The sequence below is a fragment of the Carettochelys insculpta genome, chromosome 1 (genome assembly GCF_033958435.1).
Source record: "Carettochelys insculpta isolate YL-2023 chromosome 1, ASM3395843v1, whole genome shotgun sequence".
Classification (NCBI taxonomy): Eukaryota; Metazoa; Chordata; order Testudines; family Carettochelyidae; genus Carettochelys; species Carettochelys insculpta.
Window position 1 is genome coordinate 143147363 of NC_134137.1, and position 26969 is coordinate 143174331.

Genomic DNA, 26969 nt, shown 5'->3' on the forward strand with positions numbered 1-26969 from the left:
GTATTTTTGTTCTAAATAACATAACAGACACACACACAGACAAATCAACCCTTCTGTATTACATATATAAATAAATATTGACTTTAAATGACAGTTATAGGAACGTAATTTCTACAGCCAATTTGGGCAACAGATAAGTAGTTCTGTCATCTCTGCACTACAATATGATTAAGTACAAAGGAAAAATAATTTTACATATAGACCTCTGTTAATTACTTTGTAAATTATACCTTACTAATATATTCAGTAGAGGTAAGAGAGTCATTACACTTCATGCCGATAACTGAACAATGAGTTTGGGCATGCAAAACCATATATAATCATCATCCACTTCTGCAGGTATTCATTTACATTTTTAAATAAATTCTTATTTATTTATTTAAACTACATGCAATAGCTTATTAGCATCAGATTCTGGGTTACAATGCACAAATTTGTATAACAGTATTTAAAGTAATGGATGTTCACAAGTACCAATAATAAAAAAGTTGTCATATACTTGGCATACAGGGCAAGAAAAGGAATTAATAAATAAGTCAACGTCACAACAACCTTTACATATACATAGGACAAAAATAATTTTAAAGGGTGTTGTATAAGAGATTCAAAATGGTCTGGGACTTATGCTGACTTCTTTATGGAGCTGATTTAGGACAGCACTTAAAGGCGTGCTGAAGCCAATTCCTATTCAAGACAGAAGTTCAGCACATGTTTAACTTAAACATGTGCTTATGTTCTATTAACATGAAAACAGTTAAGCTTGTGCTGAATTTCTGTCCCGAAGAGCAATGCTTTCCTGAAGCAGGGCCTCTATATCCAAAACTCTCACTGATATCAGTCAGAGTCCTGAGTATGAAAGGAATTCAGATTTTAGGCCTATGGAGTATTTCAGCCTCTATCCTGCTTCCACTGAAGGCAATGGTAAAACTCCCATTCATGGTGCAAGAACACACAGTGGCTGTGTCTGCACTAGCCAAAAACTTCGCAATGGCCATGCAAATGGCTATTTTGAAGTTTACTAATGAAGCGCTGAAATACACATTCAGCGCCTCATTAGCATGCGGACGGCCATGCCACTTCAAAACTGTTGCGGCTCTCCGCTGCGCGGCTCATCCAGACAGGGCTCCTTTTCGAAAGGACCCCAGCTACTTCTAAGTCCCTTTATTCCCTAAGGGGACTTCGAAGTAGGTGGGGTCCTTTCGAAAAGGAGCCCTGTCTGGACGAGCCACGTGGCAGCAAACCACATCAATTTCAAAGTGCTGCAGCCGCCCGCATGCTAATGAGGCACTGAATATGTACTTCAGCACTTCATTAGTAAACTTCAAAATGGCCATTTGCATGGCCATTTTGAAGTTTTTGGCTCGTGTAGACATAGCCAGTGTATCTTTGATTTTATGTGTGATCTCGTCAGGTACTCATGCCATCTGCCAGTTCCTGCATAATACCCTCAACTCCAGATGAATGCCACTAATGTTGAGTGTGTTTAAAGGTCTTGCAGTTCAGCTCTTTAATATGTAAGAAATTCTTATTCCCTTCAGAAATATTCCCAGGCTGTGTCTACACTACAAAAATAACTTCAAAGTTGCAGACTTCGAAGCTGAACGTCCACAGACACCCTTCTACGAAGTTAAATTTCGAAATAGGACTCTACTCCATTCCCAGGAATAGGGTAAGGACTTTGAAGTTGGGCTCCCTTTTGAAGCAAAGAAAAATGTGTGTAGACTCTCTGCAGGCTACTTCGAAGTAGCGCCTAACTTCAAACTTAACTTTGAAGTTAGTTCCTAGTGTAGATGCACCCCCATTGAATACCATAATGCACCTATTAGTATGGCATGGCCCTTCTCATTTTAAGTTTAAAAATCAAAGTATTTTGTAGTCCTTATTCTGTTCTATGAAAGTCTCAACAATGAACTGTCATAAGAAAAACAAATCTCATTCTTAAACAGTATTCAGTGTAAAAATAGTTTAAAATGTGTTAAAAAATTTAGAGCAAAAATGGCATAATCCTACATTTTACCATTAAGAAAAAATACAACAAACAGCATGTTGTCCAGGATTTAACTGATCAATCAATCAGAATAGTCTGCTAAGTAACTTAGTAATATATAGGTGTGAATGTGCAGCATCCTTAGAAATATCCCACTACCTACATTAGATCTTTGTCAATGAGAAACTGAGAAAAACTGACAAAAATTATCTTTAACTAAAAATCTCAAGCAGTGATTTGAAACTGTACTGATGAACGTAAGGTAAGTATGATTTAACTGGTCAGATTAGGTTAATTGTAATATACCCTGTACGCTTCAGGAAATCAATATTTATGAATTATGCACTAGCTCCCTCCTCCTCAAGGTGCCTAACTCCCACTGAGTCTCAACAAAAAGTCTTTGAATAGATGATGTTAATTTCAAATAACCATATGAAAATGGCTTATATGTAAGAACAAATGAAATATAATCCATTGCTCCATTTGTTGATAGTTTGGTTGACTCTTATGACTTCACGATGATTTATTCCAATGACATTATTATATAGCTGAATGTCGAGTTGAGAAACTGAATATTTAAGACCAAGATTAAAGTGTTAATCCTCTCTTCATAAATCATATCTCCTAGACAGAGCCAAATCTTGCTCTCCTAATTCAGGCAAAATTCAATAACAGTCTTCATTGACAGGTTTGTCTGAGTTAGGCTGATTGATACTACAATAAATAATTTATTTTTATAAATACATAAAACCATCCAGACTATTTTACAAATGTTTTAACAAACCTTAGTCTGATCCTGAAATGTCCAATTAAGAAGAGGTACCGAATCAAACAAGCTGCTCAGACCATTTGGAGGAATATGGCACTCCACTCAACAATCAAATCCTAGTATAAAATAATCAAGAGCTGTTAGTTTCCAGGTTCTGACTTCTTGAACTAAGCTTTGTCATTGACACTGATATTGACATTCAGAGACAAATTCTGCATTCAGTTACAACAAAGTGAATTCAGCATAAATTCACTAGCATCAGTCAATTTATTCTCATTTTTTTCCAGAATTATTGAGAGTAGAGTATGGCCAAAAGATTTAGGCTGAAGTTTTCAAAGGAGTCTAAGGGAATGAGGTGCCACAATCTAACCCACGGAGCACTTTCTTAACCTTACTTATGTCCTCTGTCATTTACATGTATAAATGGTGCCGTGCATTTGGTACTATTCAAATTGCATAGACTTAGTAATTTCTTTCAGATATGCATACCGAGACTTCAGATGACTGAAAAGAGTCGACCTTCTGTCCTTTACAGTTCCCAGCAAAACTTTCATTCATTATGTAATAGGGAAGAGACGTAGTAAATGAGTTGTGATTTTCTGTACTCCCAGAGCACCAACAGCACTTATTACTATATGAAGTAGCTATCCAGCGCACAAGGCCTGTAGCCCTAAATACAAATTTGGGAAGTTACTTGCTCCATGCATATATGTATTTAAAAGATATCAAAAAATAGAAAAAGAATGGTGGAATTAATATAATAATTTGTGAGTTGTCTTTTCTCTACAAAAATTCAAGTGTTGCAAAAACTTAATGAACAAACTAGTCAGAAATTCTGATTTGGTTCTTGACTCTAGGTAGCATGTAGGTGTTTGAATTTCTTCTGTGCTTTGCTATGTTGAGAATAATAATACTCTTTCAATTTCAAGCACAGATTAAGTTAGCTTGTTAACTGGTTTTCTGCAGAATATTTATTGTCGTTGTTACACTCAGTATTTCCTGCGCTAGGGTATCTTGGGAAGAAGTGGCATACAGATTATCTGTAATCTGGTTTCTGTGGGTTGGTTTGTTTTTGAGGCACTTGCTGTTGGAGGATTCCATAAGGTGACATCTGTTTTATTTTTTTACAGAAATCATAAGATGTGGCTTCCTTTGTTAAAGATGTGCAATGTAATCTGCAACATGAGAATTCAGAGGCCGCAATTTTTTAGACAAGAGGGTGCATCAACAGAATTATTTGTATGGGCAGAGTGTATACAGAGCCCTCTCCAGCATTTTGATTGTAAATCCATGCTGTTTCTGTTTTCTATTAAAGGCTGTCTCTCTGTGTGGCAAATTACTCTGCCTGTTTATGTTTCACAATACGGTCATCTGCACTCCCATATGGTTTAAAAACAAGGTACCCTTCACGCCTGCATTTGAAAAATGCATTCAAATAAATTACAAGCCAATGACTTCCAGATACCAGTGTACTGTCACATAACTCAGGGTACTGTGCATATAGGCAGCACATCCATTCTGCTGTTCAAAAGATCCTTGGGGAAAACAGACAAGCACATCAAAGAAGCTCCGAAGTAGCACTACACCTAATCATATAACATGTGCCATGGAATTTCCAGGTCTAAAATTTGAACATTCACTACTACATAGTACTTTTAGAGTGATGATACAGGGTTTCCTTCAAAATAGAAAAAAAACAGTTGGGAATTTTTCAAAGGCATGTGTCCAGCTGCTACAGAACATCAGTGGAAGTTAGGCACCTATCTGCCATTTGTTCCTTTGCAAATGTGCCGTGTTAATGCAGTTTGTTGAGAAAAATTCATGGTACCATTTCCACACCAAATATAAACGTATGGGATAAGGAAATACATCAGCTACTATGACGTACATTTTTGTTGCTCAGTTAATAGTAGTTTCTGTTGTAAAGTGAATTGGGCATGTCCATTATTGTTACCTATTTGGTAGTACACTTATTTTAGGTAAGTAGGGATCTCCTCTAACGGAACACTGTATTACAATATGGGCTTAGCTAGTGTAAATTGTCACAAGTCTGCTGAGTTCTAATGAGAGATGTTAGTTTATCCCAGCAGAAGATCTGGCCTCTGGCTTTCAAAGCGAAATATGCATAAACAAATCTCATATTGTTGTAAAGGTTAGGAGAGCAAAACCCTCTGTTATTCATTGCATCTTTCCAATCTACATTAAATCTAGGAAACAATTATTACAACAAACATACATTTGATTTTTCTCAGCTGTATTGAATTGGATGCAATTTTCAGTTAGCAGAATAGGCGTCAGTACTGTCATGAGAACTGCTGCACATTTCATCCTGGCACTGGTACAAATACTATTCTTCACGCCTAAACGATGTCGAAATAGCTATAAATCATACAAGATGGTAACATCCACTGGAAATAAAATGATTCATTGCTCCCATAGATGTGAACTTTCCTGGTCTTCTGGTGGGAGCTCAGTTTTTCTCTCGGTTATTTGTTTAATTGTGTGAAGCAGTTTAGTATTTTAGTATTTTTCTGGGGCTGGCTTGTAGTGATGTGGATGGTGCTGTTTCAGATGAGGTCCTAAGTAAATAAGAAAGGAAATTCAGCACTTTTAACCTTTGGTGTGTGTGTGATACAATAATTAACCCCAATCCATGTAGTAGCTGAACCCCTCACAATCTGCAAATTTTATCCATCACAACATTCCTATAAGGCAAGACAAGGCTGTAATCCCCTTTTATGGGCAGGACATGAGAAACAAAGATGCTTGCAGCTTGCATAGAGTATTTAGGTAACACAGCAAGACTTGAATCTAGGCCTCTTATTAGCCAAGATGCCATTGTAACCACTGGACCTTACATCATCTCAGCTGAATAAGTGCATCAATTCAACAATTGCACACAAGGTCTTGAACCTGCAAAGAACTTGCTGGCACTGACAAAGGCTTTCACACAGCCCACTTGACTTCAAAAGCATTCTTCAAAGGTGAGAGCATCCAAATAGGTCAATTTATTTTGTCGATCAGGACTAATTTGTTGGACAGCTCTTGGTTTCCTGTAAACTTACTATTGTACTATTCCAAATGCCTAAAAATAGCATTTTGTTGTAATCAGCATCTTAAAACCTAACTGCATAGAAGTGTTAGCAAAAATAAATCTAGGCAGCATTTCCTGTCCAATGAATAACATAATTTAAAAAAAAAACAATGAGGGGTCCTGTGGCACCTTAAAGTCTAGCAAATTTATTTGGGCATAAGCTTTTCTGGGCTTTATCAGAATCATGAAGTCACCTGGTGCCACAGGACTCCTTGGTGTTTTTACTGAAGCAGATTAACATGGCCACCCCAATGAACCTTCTTATAATTTCTGTTTATATTGTGCAGTTAATTTTCAGTACTAACAGAAACGACTTGCAATGGTGAGAAGGAAATAGCCACAGTCATATATAACTTTGATAAATCAATATCAAATACCCTATTACTCAAGGCTTTGACTGGAAACATTGACAAGAGCTACTTATGCTCTGCTGTTAAGTTTTCTTGGCTCTGAAGCTCTAAAATTATTACTATGGGTAACTCTTGGGAACTAATGGGACTACATGACTTGGTTGATAGTTCATAGGATTCAGAATCTGTCACCTCTAGACATTATTATTTATTTATTAATCACATATGAGTATAGTCACATTAGCTCCTCTGTGGCGGGAGGAGATAAAAAAGCAATGCAGTTTTGCTAGAAGAGACATGAAATCCTTCTAGGCCAAGCAGGGTGCTCATGGAATTATATACTTTCAGCCTATCAGCCCTCCACAAACCTAACATGAAATATACCCCATAAAATTAACATTCTCTGAAGCACCAATATTTTTTTTTTGTTTTGTAGCTGTCCCTTTAGTGGGGTTCTGGACACACTAGGCAGCAGGAGAGTCCTTAACAGCATGGCTGTATGCCTGCATTGTACTGAGACACATATGTAAGCAGCAGAGCAGGATCAAGGTGATACATGATATGCAGGTGGACGCACTGGGCAGATCTTCCCTGGAGTGTCCCCAGCTCCAGCTCTGAGAACAATGTCTTGGAAACTGAAGGGAATTTCTTGGCACTTCCAGCCTGGACCTTGGAAATTACTTCACATTCTTTTTCTTCAAAGTGACTTTGATGCTCACACAAGGTTCTCGATTGATCACATTTATGATTGAAGATGGAAAGAATGAGCAGTCTGGAGCAAAATTCCCATGCTGTTTGAGTAGCACTCCTCAACTCTGTCTGTTCCATTGCTATGGGAGATCATTACATTTTCATTTCTGTTCAGCTTTTTGGTATCTGTAATGAGACTGACAATGGCCATGGGACCTTTTTTTGGGGTGGGGTGGGGTGGGAGCAGGAGTTGAGGGGAAATCTGGACACATAGAATTTATGCATATTAAGCCATCTCAAAGCCAGGACACTAAAAGGCTTTGGATCACTTCCAATCTAGGCTGGATTTCAACATAACAAAGATGTCAAGACACTCCATACTCTAAACCTCCTCTCACTCTAACACCCCTAATTCCTAAATCCAAATAATCATTCAGTATAGGTTGAAATTCTCTAATCTGAAACTTTCTCATCCAGCAACATCCATAATCCAGTATGATTTTAGGTAGACAATCACTTATCATAGGAGTAGCCAAGTTTCCTATGGTCCCATGAAGTTTGTTTATAGACACCAGTCCTGTCTCTCAGTGTTCTATGCTGTTATTTAGCTGTAATTCACCCCTAAATGTCTTCCAAGAGCCCAGTAAGCACTGGAAATGTTGGTAATATTCTAGAAAATCTTGACCTGCTGTGGTCCAGCAAATTCTCTCATCTGGTAACAGTTGGGTCTGAGGGTGCCGGATGAGAGCATTTCAACCTGTATTTGCATTTCTCTCTACAACACCTCTGTATCCCAGCTTTTTGTTATCCATAGATTTCTCAGAAAGCACTGCACTGGGTGTGCCACACGTGTAGTTTCTTTGCTACATTACTTTGCAGTGGCCTCAACATAACCCTGATGTCCAGCAACAATATCACCAGAAAACTTAAACTGTCTTTTTGCAGTTTCTTTTTTTCCCAAAGAGCCATCAGAATTACAAAGGTTTTGGAAACTGATAATCTTAGCCCATTACATCAAAAAGGACAGGTTGTTTGTTTTTTATCTCTACCGATATCTGCGTATCCAGTCATTAGACATCATACCAGGATATCTGCCAGTGTCCCTTTGTTAACAGTTTGTGGTTCTGAATTTTGTTTTAATTTTTTACCAATGTTTCTGCTAACTCTTGGTGCAAATTTGCAGTGTTACATTAGAGGAAAGAAAGTGATTATACGAAACATTATCACTACTTATGCACCAAATGTTCTAAAATTACTTGATTCACCTACCCTTCGTACGCATTTATACATATATGAGGGAAATACAGCAAAAACTACACAGTAAATATACAGTGGATAGAATAATAAATTCATTCTTGTTTCAGAGCTAATAAATGTCCCAGCAGATTTCTCCATTTTAATCAGGGGGAATCTATAGTATTACTAAACAGTTTAAACTGCTTACTGTATGGAAGCTTACTTCAATAGATCCTTATTGCTTTGTTTTAATTGTTTCAATAGACAATATTTTAACTGGCTTTCTCTGCACTTACATTATTCCAACTATTTTTACGTCAGATTACAATGCTTACTGCGGGGTGATGGTGGCAGCAGGTCAGGTGTTCGAAAAGATTTGATTGTAGCTGGCCCCTCCCCACCTGTAGTCAGCACTTGCACTTCTAGGCGGTAAAGTGTTGATGGCCTTAGGTTGGGAACTGTCAGCACATAATGATCCTAAAAATATATATGAATGAAATAATTTTTTACAGCAACCAGAAGTAATAGACACAATTGCTCCATCTAGAAATTGTACATTAAGCAGATAGTTTCCTTTTCACTTAGATACTTTTAAAAATTGTGTTACAACTCTCAAAGATTTCTTTCTTAGTTTTTTATTACAAAGATGTCATCCATTTATTAAGTTCACTATTCTTTTAGTTTGGTTAGCATGTTCCTAAAGGGTTGGTATGCATAAATATTTGGCAGAGCAAGAATTTGAAATAAAACCTGTTCTCGGGCCTGGTCTACACCTAAAATCTTAGGTCATTCTAATGTTATTGACACCGATGGGAGAGGTTAAATGAGTTTGGCCCCCTTTGTTGATACAGCTAGGTCAGTGGAAGAACCCCCTTGGTCACTGTTGTGTCAGTACTAACGTGCTGCAGCTGCATCCCTGAAGCTGTAATGTTTCTAGGGTAAGCATACCGATAGAGTCCCCCTCTCTCTCAAAATATAGCTTTCCCTATATTTAAAATTTCACTTGCACATATTTGTGTTGCCACTTCCTAGTATTTCCAACTTCAATTTTCTACTTGGTTTCTTGAAAGTGTCAGTGCCATGAATACAGTTTATTTCTAGGTTTTATTTATTTTTGTATTAACCAATTCAACTTATTTCTCATAAAATGTTTTAGAGAAGCCAATTTCTGTCTTTAGATACCACCGATTTGTAAACTGATGCCAATTTTGAGTCAAGAGCCAGAGCCTCAGCTGATGATCTGGACCTGAGTCTGAATCCCATTTTTGAAATGGTGACAGTTGGAATATTAATTAACTTGGGCCAGACTTTTCACTGCTTTGCACCTTGTGTTATCATTTACACATGGACCAATATGTGCAGAGTAGGTGTAAAATGCTTCCAAAATAGAATGCACACTTGCAAATGACTCAAGACAATGTTCAAGGCAGTAAAGAATCAGCCCTTCAGTTCATCTTCTTCCCATGTCCATTTGGGGCGTTGAATCAGCTATCCACTGGACTAGTCCTGGGACATTAAACAAAGGGCTACAAACTAATCACTGCACAAACACAAAGTAAGCTCCATTGGACAGCTCCACTGAGCATTCCAGGACTTGGTGTACCAACTTCTTCTGGCAAGCCGTGAACAGAGCATTTGAAGTACGCTGAGCAATGGGATCACTGCCCTGGTCTAGCTCTCTGAAGTCAATGGAAAGACCAATGTCTCTACTGAGCTTTGGATCAAGCTCAGGACGCTTCTGCCTCTGGTACAGGTGGCAACACCTCTTGAATGGTCTCCCTCCTTCCTCCTGGTGCCACTACAGAAAAGGCTCCCTGATGGGAAAATGGGGAACAGTGCAAATTAAACTTTCTCCTGCCTTTAATCTAGTTCTGTTTTAAGGTATTATTAATTAACTGCCCCTTTAAGAGGAGTTGGGAGCCCTCGAGTTCCATCCAGATCCTGTTTCAGGTCCTTGAAATGTCTTTCTCTCCCCACTGACAGGTGCTTACAGGATTCTTGGAGTACATAAAAAAGAAAATTGTCTTCCCCTCTTTCTTCCCTTCTGTGAGAGGGGAGTCTGTGGGAAATTGAAGAGAAGTAAGGGTGACTGGATAGGAAGTAGGTGACCCCCATGGCCTGGAGTGGCAAGCTGCTCCACCCTACCCCTCCCAGGCCCTCCAGAGCCCACCCTTCCCCACTGTGGCCACTGTTGATCCCTGCACATCTCCTACTCCATGTGGCCCCTGGCTCTTGTCCCTTCTCAACCGCAGGGCAGATCCCCCAGCTTGTCCTAGACACAAAGCTCTGGAGAGCTGGCAGGAGGGGCATGGCCCCTGCCTGCCTGGGTGCTCTGGATATCCAGTGGGTGGCACAGCAGCAGCCTGTCCTGCTGCAAAGCTCTGGAGAAGTGGCTGGTGGGCATGGACCAGGGAGGCTTGGTCTGCATTGTGTACACCCCTGCCCAGCAAGGTGCCCTCTGCAGCTGAGCCACCAGCCACGGATCTGGGCAGCCAGAGTGGCCCCAAGGCACGATGTGGCCCCAGCCTGCCTGCCTCAGCCTCTGGCACTACATCATCATGACTAGGTAGATGATCTGAAGGACTCTGATGGGTGGGGCCAGGTGAGTCATTCTGGGATACCATTGCCTTCCTTCAGAGTATTACACTCACTGCCCATGGCAACCTGCGTTTCACAAAGTATTCCTGGGCCTCCTAGTCTAAACAAGGTCCATTCCCAACCCCTCCATGTCAGGCATGATGCTCTGAGATGGGGTTGTGTAGTTTTACAGTGCGTCTTGTTGATGTCTCCATTTCAGCAAGGTGGGATAGGGCATGGAAGGGAAGTGAGGGCAGGGAAAGGAAAGGGATCCTTCTTCCTGATACCCCAGTCCTTCTTGTAGCAGTGTTTCTCTTTTAAGCTCCTCCATTCCTTTCCCTCTGCCCTGTGTCCCCGTCTCCCAGATGTATCTTGTTGGCATTGAACGGGCCCAGAGAAATGTGGTAGTCTCTTCTTTGTCAGTATGAGGGTGTGTCCCTTTATAGCCTGGCACAAGTTTGCAGAAAAGGGAAAAGTGCTTTATTTTCCACAAAACACACATCCAGATGGAGCAGGAGGCAGGTTAATACAAAGTACAGAGAATTCTTGCATTCAGGTTAACCCCACTTGTTTTCCCATCCCAGAGAGCAAAGTTTCAGCAAATCCTTACTATCCTGTGAACAGAGCAGACTGATTCTCAGAAGAAAAATATCTTCTGCTGCCCAGATGATCTTTGCCTTCATTAAGGTGAATTGCAAATATGGTTGCTAATTTGCCAGCTGCACACATTACAATCTCTGATGTGTCATCAAAATGAGTTGTACTGGAAATGTATCCCAAACAACCCACTTCCTGTTCACACACAGTATACCTGCAGCACCAGTAAACACTGTGATGTCTGGCTAGCAGCTAAATCATGATAAAAAAAATACAAAATTAGCCATGCACACAAAAATTCAATCCCCCAGCAAGGAAAAGAAAACAAACTTACTGCTGGCAGTATCTGTGATTGGGAAATGATGCTGTTGGGTAAGCTGTTTTGTCGGCTCTCTGTAGTAACCTCTGCCCAGGTGACTTGAAAACCTGTCATGGGCTGGTGAAGATTTGCCTTCAACACCTTCCATGAAAAGTGACCAGTAATGTTTACATCCTGAACAATGAAAGAGGCAGATAGATTCTCGGGTTTGGCCAGCACTTTAGGGAGAACTGCTGCTGTAAAAATTTGAGGTGAAAGGATGAGTTACATTTTGAGGAACAGCAGAAATAGTGTTAATATTGCTTAAGATTCCAGGGTCACTCTGTTTCTTCACGTATCTGTGATATTTGTTCACATGCCTATGGTATATCTAGTTCACTCACAACTTTGTCAACTCTTTGCCATCTCTTTTCTTAACGTGTTTATCAATGCCTAGCTTGCTTCAGTTGGAATTCTGGTGAAAATTCAAACTTCAGAGCAAGTTCCTCAGAGTTTGGTAACCTATGATATTGGGGATAACCTATGATATCGGGGGTGCTGACTCAAAATGCAGGCTTCTCATGGACAAGCAACCAGTATTGCTTCGCCAGGGTCCCAGAACACAAGCTTGTCTCTCCTTGGTTGGGATTTCAGGAAAACTCATGGAAGGCAGGAGAACACTTTTCGTAGGGTAAACATAAACTTGATACTAACCTTATGATACTTCTCAAAAGGGAACAGTATATAACCTGATTTAGGAGAGTTTCAAAATAACTTCTTTGTATTTCATCTGGTAAAAGGTATATTATAGTCCCATGGCTTGATTCTTAACTGACTTGCATTTATTTGGTCACTTACCTGTGCAAAGTTGTATACAATTTGCCAAATCAAAATGGAAGCATTTTAAACTCACTTTTTACAGGTGTAAATATCTACACAAGGTACAGGCAATTCAAACTCTTGGTCTTAAGACTTGTCAGCAAAGGAAAGTAGTTTTTGGATATATTCTAGAGTGTGAATTTAAAGTCATAGGCCATGTCTACACTAGCCCAAAACTTCAAAATGGCCATGCAAATTGCCATTTAGAAGTTTACTAATGAAGCGCTGAAATGCATATTTAGCCCCTCATTAGCATGCGGGCAGCTGCGTCACTTCGAAATTGACGAGGCTCACCGCTGTGCGGCTCGTCCAGTCGGGGCTCCTTTTCGAAATGACCCCGGCTACTTCAAACTCCCCTTATTCTCATCTGCCCATAGGAATAAGGGGACTTCGAAGCAGCCGGGGTCCTTTCGAAAAGGAGCCTCCTCTGGACGAACTGCGTGGCGGCGAGCCGGATCAATTTCGAAGTGCCACGGCCGCCCACATGCTAATGAGGAGCTGAATATGTATTTCAGTGCTTCATTAGCAAACTTCGAAGTTTTTGGCTAGTGTAGACACGCCATAGAGTTATTCCATTATAATCCTCTTATGGATACTTAGACTGGTATTACAGCCTTTTTTATTGTGGGGTATTTTGCTGTAGCTTATTTGGAAAGGAAGTTAAGTTAAACCACAACTGGCCACTCTTAGAATAAGAGTGTTCACAATGTGGGTTATAAAGATATAACTAATAGTTATATAATTTTCTCTGTATAACTGATAAAACTTTCCTGAACAAACAAGCCCTTAAAAGAGTAGCAATATCAAGCATGATCCTGCCACAATTCATAACTGAATAATTACCTGAAATTCTTATGTAAGGCAGTGTTTACACTGCACCGCCCTTCCAGAAGGGGTATGCTACTGAGCAAGACGGAAGTTCAAATGAGGCATGGATTTACATGTCTCGCACCTTATTTGAATACCCTTGAGCAATCAAGCTTCCTGAAGAGCTTTTTCCGGAAGTAAAAACAGCTGTGTAGAACCCTTATTCCTCAAATGCTCTACAAGTTCCTCAGATTTGACTTACCGCCTTCATCAGGACAACTAATGTGCTTGTGGCTTTTTCCTTTAAGAGCAGAGCAAGGTGGAGTGGTAAAGAAAATACTTTCAGCCTTCAAATGACCTTTAGCTCTTGCTGGCTGAACGGTCACTTTATATTTACATGAAAATGACAGGTCCTGAAGAATTATGTAGTTTTCCTGGAACAAGAAAACCAGTATATGTTGTGAATAAACCTTTTTTAAAAAACATAATATTGCCATAAGCTTAAATGTTTTTGTTCTACGAAAAGTGTTTTTTTCTGTATGTGACTAGCACATGCAAATGTGCTTTTATTCAAGAACAAAGCAAATACTGCCTATGTTATTACTAATTTATAATCTGAAAACATTATTGTGGTGGTCAGACACTTTCTCCACTCTTATGCTGCACCTATGTCTTGCTGCTCCAAAGCAGATAACTTTAAACACAAGGAACAATCCTGTGGCAGGAAGGTAGTGGGAATGGCAGTGTGAGGGTGAAAAATGCTAATCCAATTAAATAAATGCAAGGAAGCTGATTTAAATTGAGATGAAAGACTGGCTTAGTCTACTTTTAAGAACTCCTTTTAACATGCATACAAATCCCAAAAAGGCCTTATATATATGCTGATAGAAATAAAGGGATTTCGAAGTTGGCAGGGTCCTTTCGAAAAGGACCCCCATCTGGATGAGCCACGCAGGAGTGAAATGTGGCAATTTCGAAGAGCCGCAGCCGGTGGCATGCTAATGAGGTGCTGAATATGCATTTCAGCGCCTCATTAGTAATCTTCGAAATGGTCATTTGCATGTACATTTCGAAGTTTGTGCCAGTGTAGACACAGCTGTAGAGTGATATCTTTAAAGTAACAACTAAATAAGAGCCCTGACCCCTTCGAAAGTCCATATATGTTTTTGTGCCATCAAGTTTAATAAGACACGTACTAGCTTCTGGTAAAATGTCCAAAGGTCACCTATGTGACAGTATTAGAGAGGTAACCATGTTAGTCTGTATCCACAAAGATGAGAAGTGCTGCGGCACCTTATAGACTAACAGATTTTTTGTCGCATAAGATTTCGTGGGCAAAGACCCGCTTCCTCAGATGCATGTCATCTCAGGAACTGGGTGTTTGTCCACAAAAGTTTATGCTCCAATAAATTTGTTAGTCTATAAGGTGTCACAGGACTTGTGTCTAAGTGACTCAGGATCCCATGTCACAGTCATTTTCAGTTCTTTATGTTGTTTAGGTGCTTCTGAAAATATTATACAGTAAGCCCTCGAAATGCACGATTTTGAGTTGTGCTTAACTTACATTAATGTGAGTTAAGTGCAACTCAAAATTCCAGTCCCCTGGCCCTGGCTCAACCGCCCTAGCCCTCTGTTCAATCCCCACCCGGCCCCATGCGGCCCGGGTTCAACCACTGCTCCCCAGCTCCAACTCCCCATGTCTGCGCTGCTCCAGTTCAGCCCCCTCAGCTCTGGTTCAACTCCCCCCACCCTAGTTCTACCCCTACCATGTGTGGCTCCGGTTTACCCCCACTCCTGGTTCAACCCCCCTGGCACCAGTTTAAACCCCTGCAGCCTGGCTCTGGCTCCATCTCACCCCCCCACACACACAGCTCCAGATCAACTCCACCCCCACGCCTCAGCTGCGTCTACACGCTATTTCGATGTGTGCTACTTTGACGTGTAGACGTTCCCTCGCTGCGCCTATTTCGATGTTGGGCTGAGCAACGTCGAAGTTGAACATCGACGTTGCCGGCCCTGGAGGACGTGTAGACGTTATTCATCGAAATAGACTATTTCGATGTTGGCTGCACGTGTAGACGTAGCCCTCCTGTGCAGCCCTAATCCAGAGCAGGCTTAAGCTCCCTGCCCCCTCCCATGGCCCCAACCCAATGCCAGGCTTAACCCTCCCCAACTGCCCTGCAGCTCTGCCCCAGCCCAGGACTTACCTTTCAAAAGGAGCTCCAGGTGCTCCTGTTGCTTCCCAAGTGTGTGTTCCACTGGGGAAAAAAGCCCCCACCCCCTCACTTACATGAAATTCCAGTTATGCATGTGTGTGCAGGACCACAACCCTTGCGCAACTTGAGGGACTACTGGGCTCTGTGTCTCAAATAGCTGAAGAGTGTTAAAGCTACACTAGGTCAATTTGCTTATATCTGACATGGAAGGTGCATTAGAGAGACAAAGTGAGTGAAGTAATATTTATTGGACCAACTTCTGTTTGTGGGAGACAAGCTTATGCACTTACACAGAAGTCTTCTTCAAGTCTGGGAAAAGAACTCACATCGTGTCACTGCTAAATGAAACAGATTGTTTATCATCAGTAGTTAACACATATTTCCAACATATTTTAATGGGCCTCTTCACCTTGAATGGACCCTTTAATATATGCGTGCACTAACTACAACGCTCCACTTCGTATTTAGCAGTCACACTCTGAGTTCATTTACTAGACCTGAAGAAGAGCTCTGTGTAAGCTCCAAAGTTTGTCTTTCTCACCAACAGAAGTCAGTCCAATAACAGACATTACCTCAGTCACCTTACCTCTTTAATATCCTGGGTCCAGCACAGGCACAGCAACACTGCATACATGAATAGTTCATAACTAATACACTGCTGGAACATGCTGGTGCAGTCCCTTTAGAACAGTGCTTGTAAACAAATCACCACTTTGATGCTGAAATACTTATCGGCACGAGTATGGATTGTAGAGCTGGGCTCCGTTTTGTCAGAGCACATTGCGCAAGTTACATCTGAAGTAGAATATTATGCTATCAGAAGCTGCATTTCCTGCTGAAGATTATTCAAGGGTCAAGTTGTGAACCTAGTAAACTCGAGGGGAGTTTTGCCATTGACGTCACTAAAAGCAGGATCAGACCAAAAGGAGTAAGTATTTTAATATCAGGCCCTTTGTAATCGTGTTTATTCAAGGTAGCTTCTTAACTATGATAGAATGATATTCTGGATCTCATTGTATTGATTGGTACTTCCTAATCAGCACAGGGTTTGCAAAATCAGATTAGATCATTCTGAAATAATTTATAGGAAAACCAAAGGATAAAAAAACAATACATAATGCAACAGCCAGTTGTGCAATGTTGTTCATGGAGGGGAAAAATATCTTCCCATACCACTTTTGGAAACAAATTTATTTAATTATTTTAGCTTTCCTTGACCTTAGCATGCACAACTCCACATGTGGTTTACTAGCACAAAATTATCTACCCTTTTTTTGAATCCATCTGACAGCAGTAAATTCCAACTATTCACTTTGATTTAGTCTAACTTTATTCGCTGTTGACTTCAGTGAGTTGTCGTCTTAGAATGGAACAGGGTAAAATAGAAAGGCAAATCAAGTTTTCTTACACTGAAGTTTCCTTCATTGTTCACTGACCAGAGTGTGGGGTGTCCATTTCAGTAATGTAATGTTTATATAGCATGTGACTTGAGCAGAGTAGCACTTGAGTGAATGATCCATTCAGTAGGAAGACATGGCACTTTTAAAATATAATTGGGATGAAGTATTTATTTACACAGAATCATTAATTTAGAAACTTTCTCTCTTTTACTGAGGTTCTTATACTTCACCACTTAAGGACTGTAGGGCCAGAATGGACCACTGTGAACATCTACTGTGATTTATGGCATACTACAGGCCAGAAGACTTCCTCAGATTTAATTTCAGCTTGCACTAGAACATATCTTTTTTCTCTCCAATCTTGATTTTAAAATTGCCAGTGATGGAGAATCAGTGTGATACCTTTGCATCTTCCAGAATTAGATGACCCATGCTCCAATCTGAGTACAAGGGTTTAAGTAGCTGTAAGTATCTTTCCTTGGAGGCGCTTTTCTTCTATTCTTAATCTCCTCAGGGGAAGCCTGGCATGTGGATCTTCTCTTTGTTTGAAAACAAATCTACCTGCTTATTTTATGGGATACTCAGCATTTGTATTGTGGTGGTTCTGAGCTGCTAATCATGGATCAGGTCCCATTTGTAGAAGATACTGTGTAAGCCCATATGCATTGTGCAAGCAGGTTTGCCTTGCAGTGTAATATGACCACTTCACATATTCATGTAAAGCATTTGAAAGCAGGACATTCATTTAGAACACCTTTCATGTTTGCTTAAATTAATAAATCCAAATATATCACTATTCTGCAGTGAAACAAGGAAAGCCCACTCCTACTCTACCTATGGCAGGTACACCACATGCTGCATTCTGTTACATACCACTTTCCTCTTCCTTTCCCCTCTTCCCCTGATCTTTGATGACTAAACCACCGCACATTAAGCAAGGGAGTGAATTTCAACTCACGTAGGTCAGGCCAGTTGCTTTTTCAGCCCCTTTAGTTTCATTGTGCACACAGGATTCTGGGAACCACTGGACGTGATATCGACTCAAGCTAGTGTCTAAACAAACAAAATAGCAATACAAAAAGGAAGAAAAAAACACACATTACAGTTATGCTTGAGCCTTCTGCAACTTTTTTGGATTTTCTGGATAGAAAACCAAGGGCTTTTAAGAACTTTGGAAAAGTCAGTTTTTTGCTGCTCATAAGCATTTAAAGTTCGCATGGATTTAGGTAACATTATACTTGTCAATAACTTAATCCACGTGTTAGCACAGTAAGGATGAGCTAAAATAATAACATGCAATTTTGCAGAACTGTGAATGTTAACAAGAGGGAGAAAAATTCCCCTAGGTTTATGGTGCCAAACATCTTGGAAATGATAGAAGTGAGTCAGTACCAACCGTCTGTAACTGTCAGAACGTTGCAGTGCTGCTGCATAGCGCTATTTGGTAAATTTGTGTATGGCCATGTCTGAAAATGTCTCTGAACCTTAAACTTTTAAAATGTATCATGAAATCACTTCCATATGTGGCTAAGTGAACGGCTAGTCACAGCTCTTAAGAACAACACTAAAGACTTGATCATGCTCCCATTGAAGCCAGTGGCAAATGTCCCATGACTTCAATAGTGCCGACTCTACAGCAGCAATTCCATAATTATCACAGTTTTTTTCCAGTATAAATTCCCTGACAGCTCCATGCAGAATTGTAGTGGCAAGCATAAAATTTATAACCACTCCCCTCAGTCCAGACTGCATGATAAAACAGATTAGAGTTAAACAAAAAACAATGAAGAATTAAACCAAGAAGCTCAACATGGTGGTACAAATATATCTTGTTGTTTTTCTGGAGTTTGTATTCATATTTCCATGTACAGCAAATATGCAATTAAACATCTATTATAGTAATTAACATGATGTGCCCGAGTTGCTCATGCCAACTGCATGATTATGGTTTACAGGAAGCGAAAAGAAATAGCTTTGATGGTTTTAGGGTTGATATGGCAATAGACTATTATGAGCAATTTGGAAGCGCAACGGAGGGATTACAAATTAAAAAACAATTTCTAAAGCAAGCACAAAAAGTATTTGTTAAGAAGACTGATTGGAAGTTTGCTCAAAATGGATTTGTGTAGCTGTTGTCTTCATAGAAACTATTATGCTGATGATTTTCATGATGGCTCTCAAAGCCCAAAGTTTTTCAGTAAGAAATAAATGAAGGTACATCCAACTGTGTTTTAATTATTTTCTGTCACATTCTTAAAAAATTGTAGGTGTTCTCACTTTCTTCTGTTGTGTCTTTGGCACTGCATGGCTCTGTCAGAGTTAGATACAAGCTCACATGGCCTCTTGCAAGGTCTCATCTGATTTCATCTGTAATGATTCATTCAATTATTGCCGATTCTCTGTTTGCTCCTGCTCCTGAGACAAACACATATGACATGCAGTCCATCACCTGGCACCCAAAGACCTGAAAACTCATTACGGCTACGTCTACACGTGCATGCTACATCGAAATAAGCTATTTCAATGTAGTGACGTCGAAATAGTCTATTTCGATGAATAACGTCTACACATCCTCCAGGGCTGGCAATGTCGACGTTCAACTTCGATGTTGGGCAGCACCACATCGAAATAGGCGCTGCGATGGAACGTCTACACACCAAAGTAGCACACATCGAAATAAGGGTGCCAGGAACAGCTGCAGACAGGGTCACAGGGCGGACTCAACAGCAAGCCACTCCCTTAAAGGGCCCCTCCCAGACACAGTTGCACTAAACAACACAAGATCCACAGAGCCGACAACTGGTTGCAGACCCTGTGCATGCAGCATGGATCCCCAGCTGCCGCAGCAGCAGCCAGAAGCCCTGGGCTAAGGGCTGCTGCACACGGTGACCATAGAGCCCCGCAGGGGCTGGAGAGAGAGTGTCTCTCAACCCCTCAGTTGATGGCCGCCATGACGGACCCTGCTATTTCAACGTTGCGGGATGCGGATCATCTACACGTGCCCTACTTCGACGTTCAACTTCGAAGTAGGGCGCTATTCCCATCCCCTCATGGGGTTAGCGACTTCGACGTCTCGCCGCCTAACGTCGATTTCAACTTCGAAATAGCGCCCAACACGTGTAGCCATGATGGGTGCTATTTCAAAGTTGGCTCCGCTACTTCGAAGTAGCGTGCACGTGTAGAGGCAGCCTACAAGTCCATTAACTATCTGAAGTTTCTGCTAAATAACTCTGTAGGGAATCTTCTTATTGGGCTTTGCTTATCTGAAAATCAGCAATTTATTCTTCTAAAGCATGGTTTTCCAAACTGGGGGGCATGCTTCCCTGGGGGATCATGAAGAAATTCTGGGGGCGGGGGGTGAGGTGACCCAGTCACCCCCACTTCATTCTCCCTACTCGAAGAAAGTGCCAGCCTTTGCTTCCAACTCTCAGCCCCTGCTATTTTGCGTGGGTGACCCAGTGCAGCTGCTATAAAAAGCAGGCTGCCAGCAAAGACCCACATGGAGCTAGCTGCCTCCTGCAAAGGAGTGTGGGTTGTGGGGGGAAGGAGGAGCATGAGGAGGGGTTAGATTGGAGGATGGGGAGCCTGGCTTGGGGGAGGGGAGGGAGATCGGGTAAGAGCAGAGGAGATGGTGGTGCCTGTCTTTGCGGGAGGGTAGGGGCATGGGCAGGCAGCTTGTGGGTCTCAGGCAGCTGGCCCTGGCTAGGACTGGTGGGTGGGCAGCTGGCCCCCGCAGCACAGGGGTCAGGCAGCTGACCTGCTGTTTTGGTGGGCAGCTCAGGCAGCTGGAGGGCGGGTGGCTGGCCCTAGCAGCTGGTGGGCGGGGTGGCTGGCTCTGGCAATGCAGGGATCAGGTGGGTGAGAGGCTGGATTGGGTGGCTCTGGTGGCTGGCCCATGGCTGAGGCAGCTGGCCAGCAGGGGCTGCACCAGGCACCCACAAGGAGCTGGGCCATTAGCCTGTCCGGTCCATAGTCAGTCTCCAGGCTGGGATGGGCAGGCACAGTGTCCAGCACCCCAGCCAGGGCTGCAGATGGTCTCTGCAGGGCCTGAGCCACACCTGCATCTCTAGGGCCACGCCAGTAGTCCATTCAGGATGGAGCTGGTGCCCATGGGGCCCATGCCATGTCCAGCATGGGGCTGGAACCAGCTGTCACAGCCTGTAGCTGGGCTGGTGTCAGTCCAGCAGGGGTCAAGGTCCAGCAGGGAGTAAGGGGGCCCCAGGTATGCAGGTAGTTGGCATGCAGCTCGGGGCGGGGTGGCCCAGCTCCATTGAGTCTGCTATCCACTATTTTCCAGAGAATTTTTCTGGCATCCTCATTCATAAATTGGTAGTCAATCCATTCAATGTTGATGTCGATACATTGCCAGCAGTATTGCAAGAACAAGCACTCGAAATAAAATATGATTCAAGTGCAACTCAAGCTTCAAGGAATTTTTGTATAAAATATTTCCCAATGTACTTGAAAGTTGGGGAAGAAGTGCTATGTATTATTCTTCCATTTTTGTAAACATACCCCTGTCAAAAAGGCTTTTCAAGTTAACTCATTGTAAAAGTGAAAAAAGAAATCGACTGGATATCAAAAACTATTTGTGTTGGGCACTTTCATCTTTCAAATCTAGGATTTGCCAACTTGTGAAGAAAATTCAGTGTCATCCTTCACATTAAATTCATTTGTTTCTGCTGTTCCTGAGGTTAAATTACATTTTTGTTAAATTTTGGGGGCAAAAAAAACTATTTGTGCTTTTTGTTAATTTTAAATAACATTTTTATATCGAGATTTTGTGTTTATCTTAAATTATTAATTGAATTTTTTGTTACGGGGGGGTTGGATGATGATAAAGAAGAGGAAGGGAGGTGTGAGGGTTTCTCAAAAATCCAAAGGGGGACATGATGCTGAAAAGTTTAGGAATCCCTGTTCTAAAGTATACCTTAGTCAAGGCAGACCACTTACAGATCCAGGCAAACTTTAAATTCAATGCATATCAAAGTATTGCTGTAGGCTCTGTCACAGACCGGCAGAGGCCAGGTTACTTGTTCACCGAGAACTGGAGAAGACCAGTGATACTTCAGATAGGCCACTCAACACCTCCATATGAACAACCAGTGAAAGATGGAGCTGGACTTGATTACTTCTCAAAGTCTCTGTTACCTCTACATTTCTATGTGTCTAGGATGCTTTTTTTAAGTATGCTAACTGGAACCAGGTTGGGGTTTAGCTAATCTTCAGCCTGAAAAAAAATCACATGAAATTAGGCTTTTAAAATAGTGTTTTCATGTATTTCCAGGTTTTGGCCAGGTAGGAGATTCTGTGGTAACGGTGGGGCTCCATCCCCACCTGTTATCTGATCTTTATACATACTCCGTCCAGAACCTTGTTCATTTCTTCCTTCCTGTTTATCCATGCAGGCAGTGTCAATCTTTTTTGTCACTCATTGGTAAGCTTCTGATGGTTGCACTACATGAGTCAGGAAGCTAAGAAGTGAACTGAAAGGACAGCCTTCCAAGAGGTCTCCTGCTGCTGGAGTCAAATGAGACTTTCGATTCGCTAGTGTGAAGAAAGTCTGTAATATCTTGAATTACTGCTCATATATTCTGTTGTTGCTGTTTTGCTTTGTTTTTTTTTTCACAACCCAGCAACAACCTGAACACTGAACCTTTAGACATAACTGCCACATCAAAACCCCAGTCCTTCATTTTTCATTTTTTTTATAAACAGGAAGTATTACTTCAAATACTTATTTTAACATACCTACAACCAGTCATTTTGTAACACATGAATAGTAATTTAAGGTTACTCACTTTATTTCAGTTTTAAAGGGTTTTTTCATTGAGCTGACTTTCTTAACTTTTTTCTCTTAGGGCTAAATGTTCTATGCCTTGTTTTTGGAGCATTTGTGGGGAAAAAAGAGGTCAGGCATTTTGACTACCAATACTGAAAGGAAATAAAAATAATAACAAATAATAATAAAAATAATAATAAGACGCAGCTACTTCGGAATAGCATTTCCAGGTCCAAAGCACAAGTTCAAAATAGTGCCATTGTAGCCCACTATGGCTTATTTTGAAATAGCACTATTCCATATTTTAGAGCCTATTTCGAAATAGGCATTATTCCTGGTAGAATGAGATTTGCCAGAATTGGAAAAATGCGCCTGCTATTTTGATTTTATTTCAAAATAGCATGTGCAATACTTGGTTGCTTGCAAAATTATTTTGAAATAAAAGATGTTATTTTGAAAAAAAAACTGCAGTATAGAAACAGCTTAAGTATCCATTGTTTGGGGTAGAAAACTGAAACATGGGAGGGTAAAACAGTTGCTGGGATAGCAATGCACTTATTCATATTTGGATGAATATTGTTGATTTGGCAGTGAAACAGATATAAAATATTATAGGATACATGCTTAGTAGCAACATCCCTTTTAAAATAACTACACCCCAATGAACATGAAAAGAAATAGGGTCTAGTGTTTCTGAGGTCGGAAATCTAAATGTAGTGAGAAACTTGTAAACTTTGAAAAAGTGCATTTACTTTTTATTTATTAGGGTGCTAACTGTGAGTGTAAATTTGGTAACTCTGAATTTTATCTGTAGGATGTGTGAGATTTGAAAACTTATTTCAAAATAAGCCAACCGCTATTTCGAAGTTATTTCAAAATAGTGGTTGTGTTGCTTTGTGTAGATGCTAGCAAAGTTCTTTAGAAATAAGGGCTATTATTTTGAAATAAATTTGCTGTGTAGACATACCCTGACTCTATCATTACCACAGATAATTTTTGCAAAAAGCCTATGTGTTATAACTTTTGAAATTAAAGAGAATAATAAAAAGACCACTGCCTTGCTACCTTGAATTGGGATGGATTTAAGCATGTGCTTCAGTGCTTTCCTAAATCAGTGTTCCACGCCCGTATCTAGGTACCTGAATAAAAGTGAGTTGACTTTCAGAGGTACAAAGCATTACAGCTCTCTGAAAACAAAAATATTTAAAAGTAATTTATGTCTTTTTTAAAAAAACAACAAAAAACAAAAATTAAAGACATATTTTTCTGGCAGGTGGTGGTCTATATATATCTGATACAATAACCAATGTTAACCCAAAAAGTTCATTTCTTTTAATTAAAAACCCAAACAAAAAATAGAAAATGATGAATGGAAAAAAAGATTTTTTTTTCTAATTTAAATTCCCAGTGCCAAATAACTAATATTTTTTCACATGGCTTACCAACCACCCTTAAACTCTACCAAAATTTGAGGCTGCATCAACTTCATTCAGTAGCATCAATATGGATTTATAGAATCTGAACATTAAGCCCTTGAGTTTGGAATGTTTTGCTTAAAGCACTAAAATCTTGTTGAAATAAGGCTAGAAGTGGGTAACTACAGACATAGCATACAGGAAACTCTCTAGTCCGGCCCTCTCTTGTCTAGCAAACTCAATAATGCGGCATGATTTTAGTTAGCTGGATGACCACTTTCATGTGTGTGGCCAAGTTTCCCACAATCCCATAAAGTTTACTTACAGCCACCAGTCCTGGTTCTCAGTGTTCTGTGCTATTGTTTAGCTGCAATTTACCACTAAATGGCTACGTCTACACGTGAAGCCTACTTCGAAGTAGCCTATTTCGATGTGGAGACAGAATAATGTCTACACGTCCTCCAGGGCTGGCGACGTTGATGTTGAACATCGACGTTGCGCAGCACCACATCGAAATAGGCGCAGCGAAGGAACGTCTACACGCCACAGTAGCACACATTGAAATAAGGTGCCAGGCACAGCTGCAGACAGGGTCACAGGGCGGACTCAACAGCAAGCCGCTCCCTTAAAGGGCCCCTCCCAGACGCACTTGCACTAAACAGCACAAGATACACAGAGCCGACAACGAGTTGCAGACCCTGTGCATGCAGCATGAATCCCCAGCTGCAGCAGCAGCAAGCAGAAGCCCTGGGCTAAGGGCTGCTGCACACGGTGACCACAGAGCCCCGCATGGGCTGGAGAGACAGCGTCTCTCAACCCCCCAGCTGATGGCCGCCATGGAGGACCCCACAATTTCGATGTTGCGGGACACGCAACGACTACACGGTCCCTACTTCGACGTTGAATGTCGAAGTAGGGCGCTATTCCTATCCCCCCATGGGGTTAGCGGCTTCAACGTCTCGCCGCCTAACGTCGATGTTAACATCGAAATAGCGCCCAACACGTGTAGCCGTGACGGGCACTATTTCGAAGTTAGTGCCGCTACTTCGAAGTAGCGTGCACGTGTAGACACAGCCAATGTCTTCTAAGAGCCCAGTAAACAGTGGAATTGTTGGTAACGTGCTAGACAATATTAACCTCCCATCGTCCAGCAAATTGTCTTTTCCGGCACCAGTATACGTATATTCTGCATCTGCTAAATCTCGTCATTTCCAAATAGTGTTTGATGCTCTTAGTTCAGTTTTGAAATGCTCGAAAAGCATTTTAGTTGATACTATACGATTACTTCTCAGCTGGGATTTTTTTGTTGCAATTATTCTCGAGTTTATTGTAAAATAAACAAAATAATAAGAAACCTTAACAAAATAAGTAATCTCTACCCCTTTGCTCTGCCAAGATACTTCCCATTTCTGTCCTGCTCAAAGTTTTCCTCCGGATGCCAGCTACGTGAACAATCTACTGAATGTGGTTTATTTTTTCTATCATGTTGTCACAGACGACTTCTTTCTTTTCCTCAAATCCTTTTTTTCCCATGGTACAGTGATTTTTTCACCTCTGAAGGCTGCCACTATGTTAATCTAGGAAACCAAAGTCCTCTGCATAGCTAGAATAGGTACTGGTAAGTAGCGGCAATATCACAGTCTCACCCTACCAAGCTAATGCACCTCACTCTTGTTCTGAGAGATCACCTATAAAGTTAAAAGAGTATTTATATTTAGTTCCTAGTACTTGACCTAGTGTGACCTGGTGGATAGAGCATTGGACAATTGGATAGAGCACTGACTTGCAAATACTGGCTTCTGCTACCAGCTGTGCTGTGGGACTGCTAGGTGACCTTGGGCAAATCAGTTCATTGTTATGTCCTCTAGCTTACCCGTCTATAAAAATAGGCTTAATGATACTAACTTCCTAGGTAGGGAACTTAGAGCTGTGTAGCTGAAAAGCATTATATATGAGGTTTATTATTATTATTACTATTACTAGTATTATTATTATTACTCTGTTTTGGGGATGTTTGTAGACACACACTGGTGCAAGAGTATCAATGAGTATCAACCATGAAACTGTAGCTCTCCATATGAGGACATTTATTTATGAGCAAATGGACTGTTCAACTTATTTAAAAGAGTGCAACCAACAAGACTTGACTACCACAATGAAGTTAGTGACAAGCTATGACTCATAGGGCTAGCCTCTTCTAAACTTTTACGTGAAGGTTACAGTTTCAGGAAAGTCAGTTTTGATGCTGGGGGAGAATTTGACCCATTATATAGTTCAAAGCAGATTTTTTTTAATGAGAAGAGGACAATCTAGGATTTAATTGCAATGAAAACTTTAGCTTCAGTTACAGGTGCCCATCCTCCCCTTCTACAGTAACACTGAACTGACTTCTGGCTGTGTCTACACACTACCAGTTAAATTTGAATTTAAGGCAGTTAGGTCGATATTACTAGGTGACTGTCTTCACTGAAAATACCATTAGCTTGATTTCAGGTGCAATAATCTTGAGATTACAAAATTGCAGTTACCTGACGGGTATAGCGTCAAACTGGAATTCAAAAGGTTGACTAAAGGCGTGAGTGGAAGTGCCACATCTTAAAATTGAATTTATTAGCCTCCAGACGTGTCCCATATGTAACCCACAATGTCCCACACTGCTCTGCTCTGGCTGCTGCTCTCCGGGTGCTCAGAAATTAGGTATCAGGAAGACCATGAATTTCAAAGCAGGAATCCTGTGGCTGTGAATTGATGTTTGTTTCAGAACCTGAGAAATGTTTCCTATGTGTCCTACAAAGCTATGCTTGCTGTACCTGGCTCCCAACTCCCTGCTATTAGCGGGAGCTGGGAAACTGACCAGGCCGATGGACTTCTG

At 41.0% G+C, this 26969-nt stretch overlaps 1 protein-coding gene across 2 annotated transcripts in view; it reads right to left on the reverse strand.

Annotated features, from left to right (window-relative positions):
• Nucleotides 1-1319: 1319 nt before the first annotated feature.
• Nucleotides 1320-26969, reverse strand: part of ANOS1 (anosmin 1) — a 226444-nt gene continuing 200794 nt past the window's right edge. Inside the window, exons 10-14 of one of the 2 annotated variants that reach the window (XM_074983338.1) lie at nt 17859-17953; nt 13547-13718; nt 11635-11852; nt 8462-8603; nt 1320-5335 (exon numbers count right to left, since the gene is read on the reverse strand). In XM_074983338.1, coding sequence (XP_074839439.1) covers nt 5277-5335; nt 8462-8603; nt 11635-11852; nt 13547-13718; nt 17859-17953 — 686 coding nt within the window. In that variant the 3' untranslated portion in view covers nt 1320-5276. The remainder of the gene's footprint in view (nt 5336-8461; nt 8604-11634; nt 11853-13546; nt 13719-17858; nt 17954-26969) is intronic. The other variant, XM_074983339.1, reaches the window with a different exon arrangement.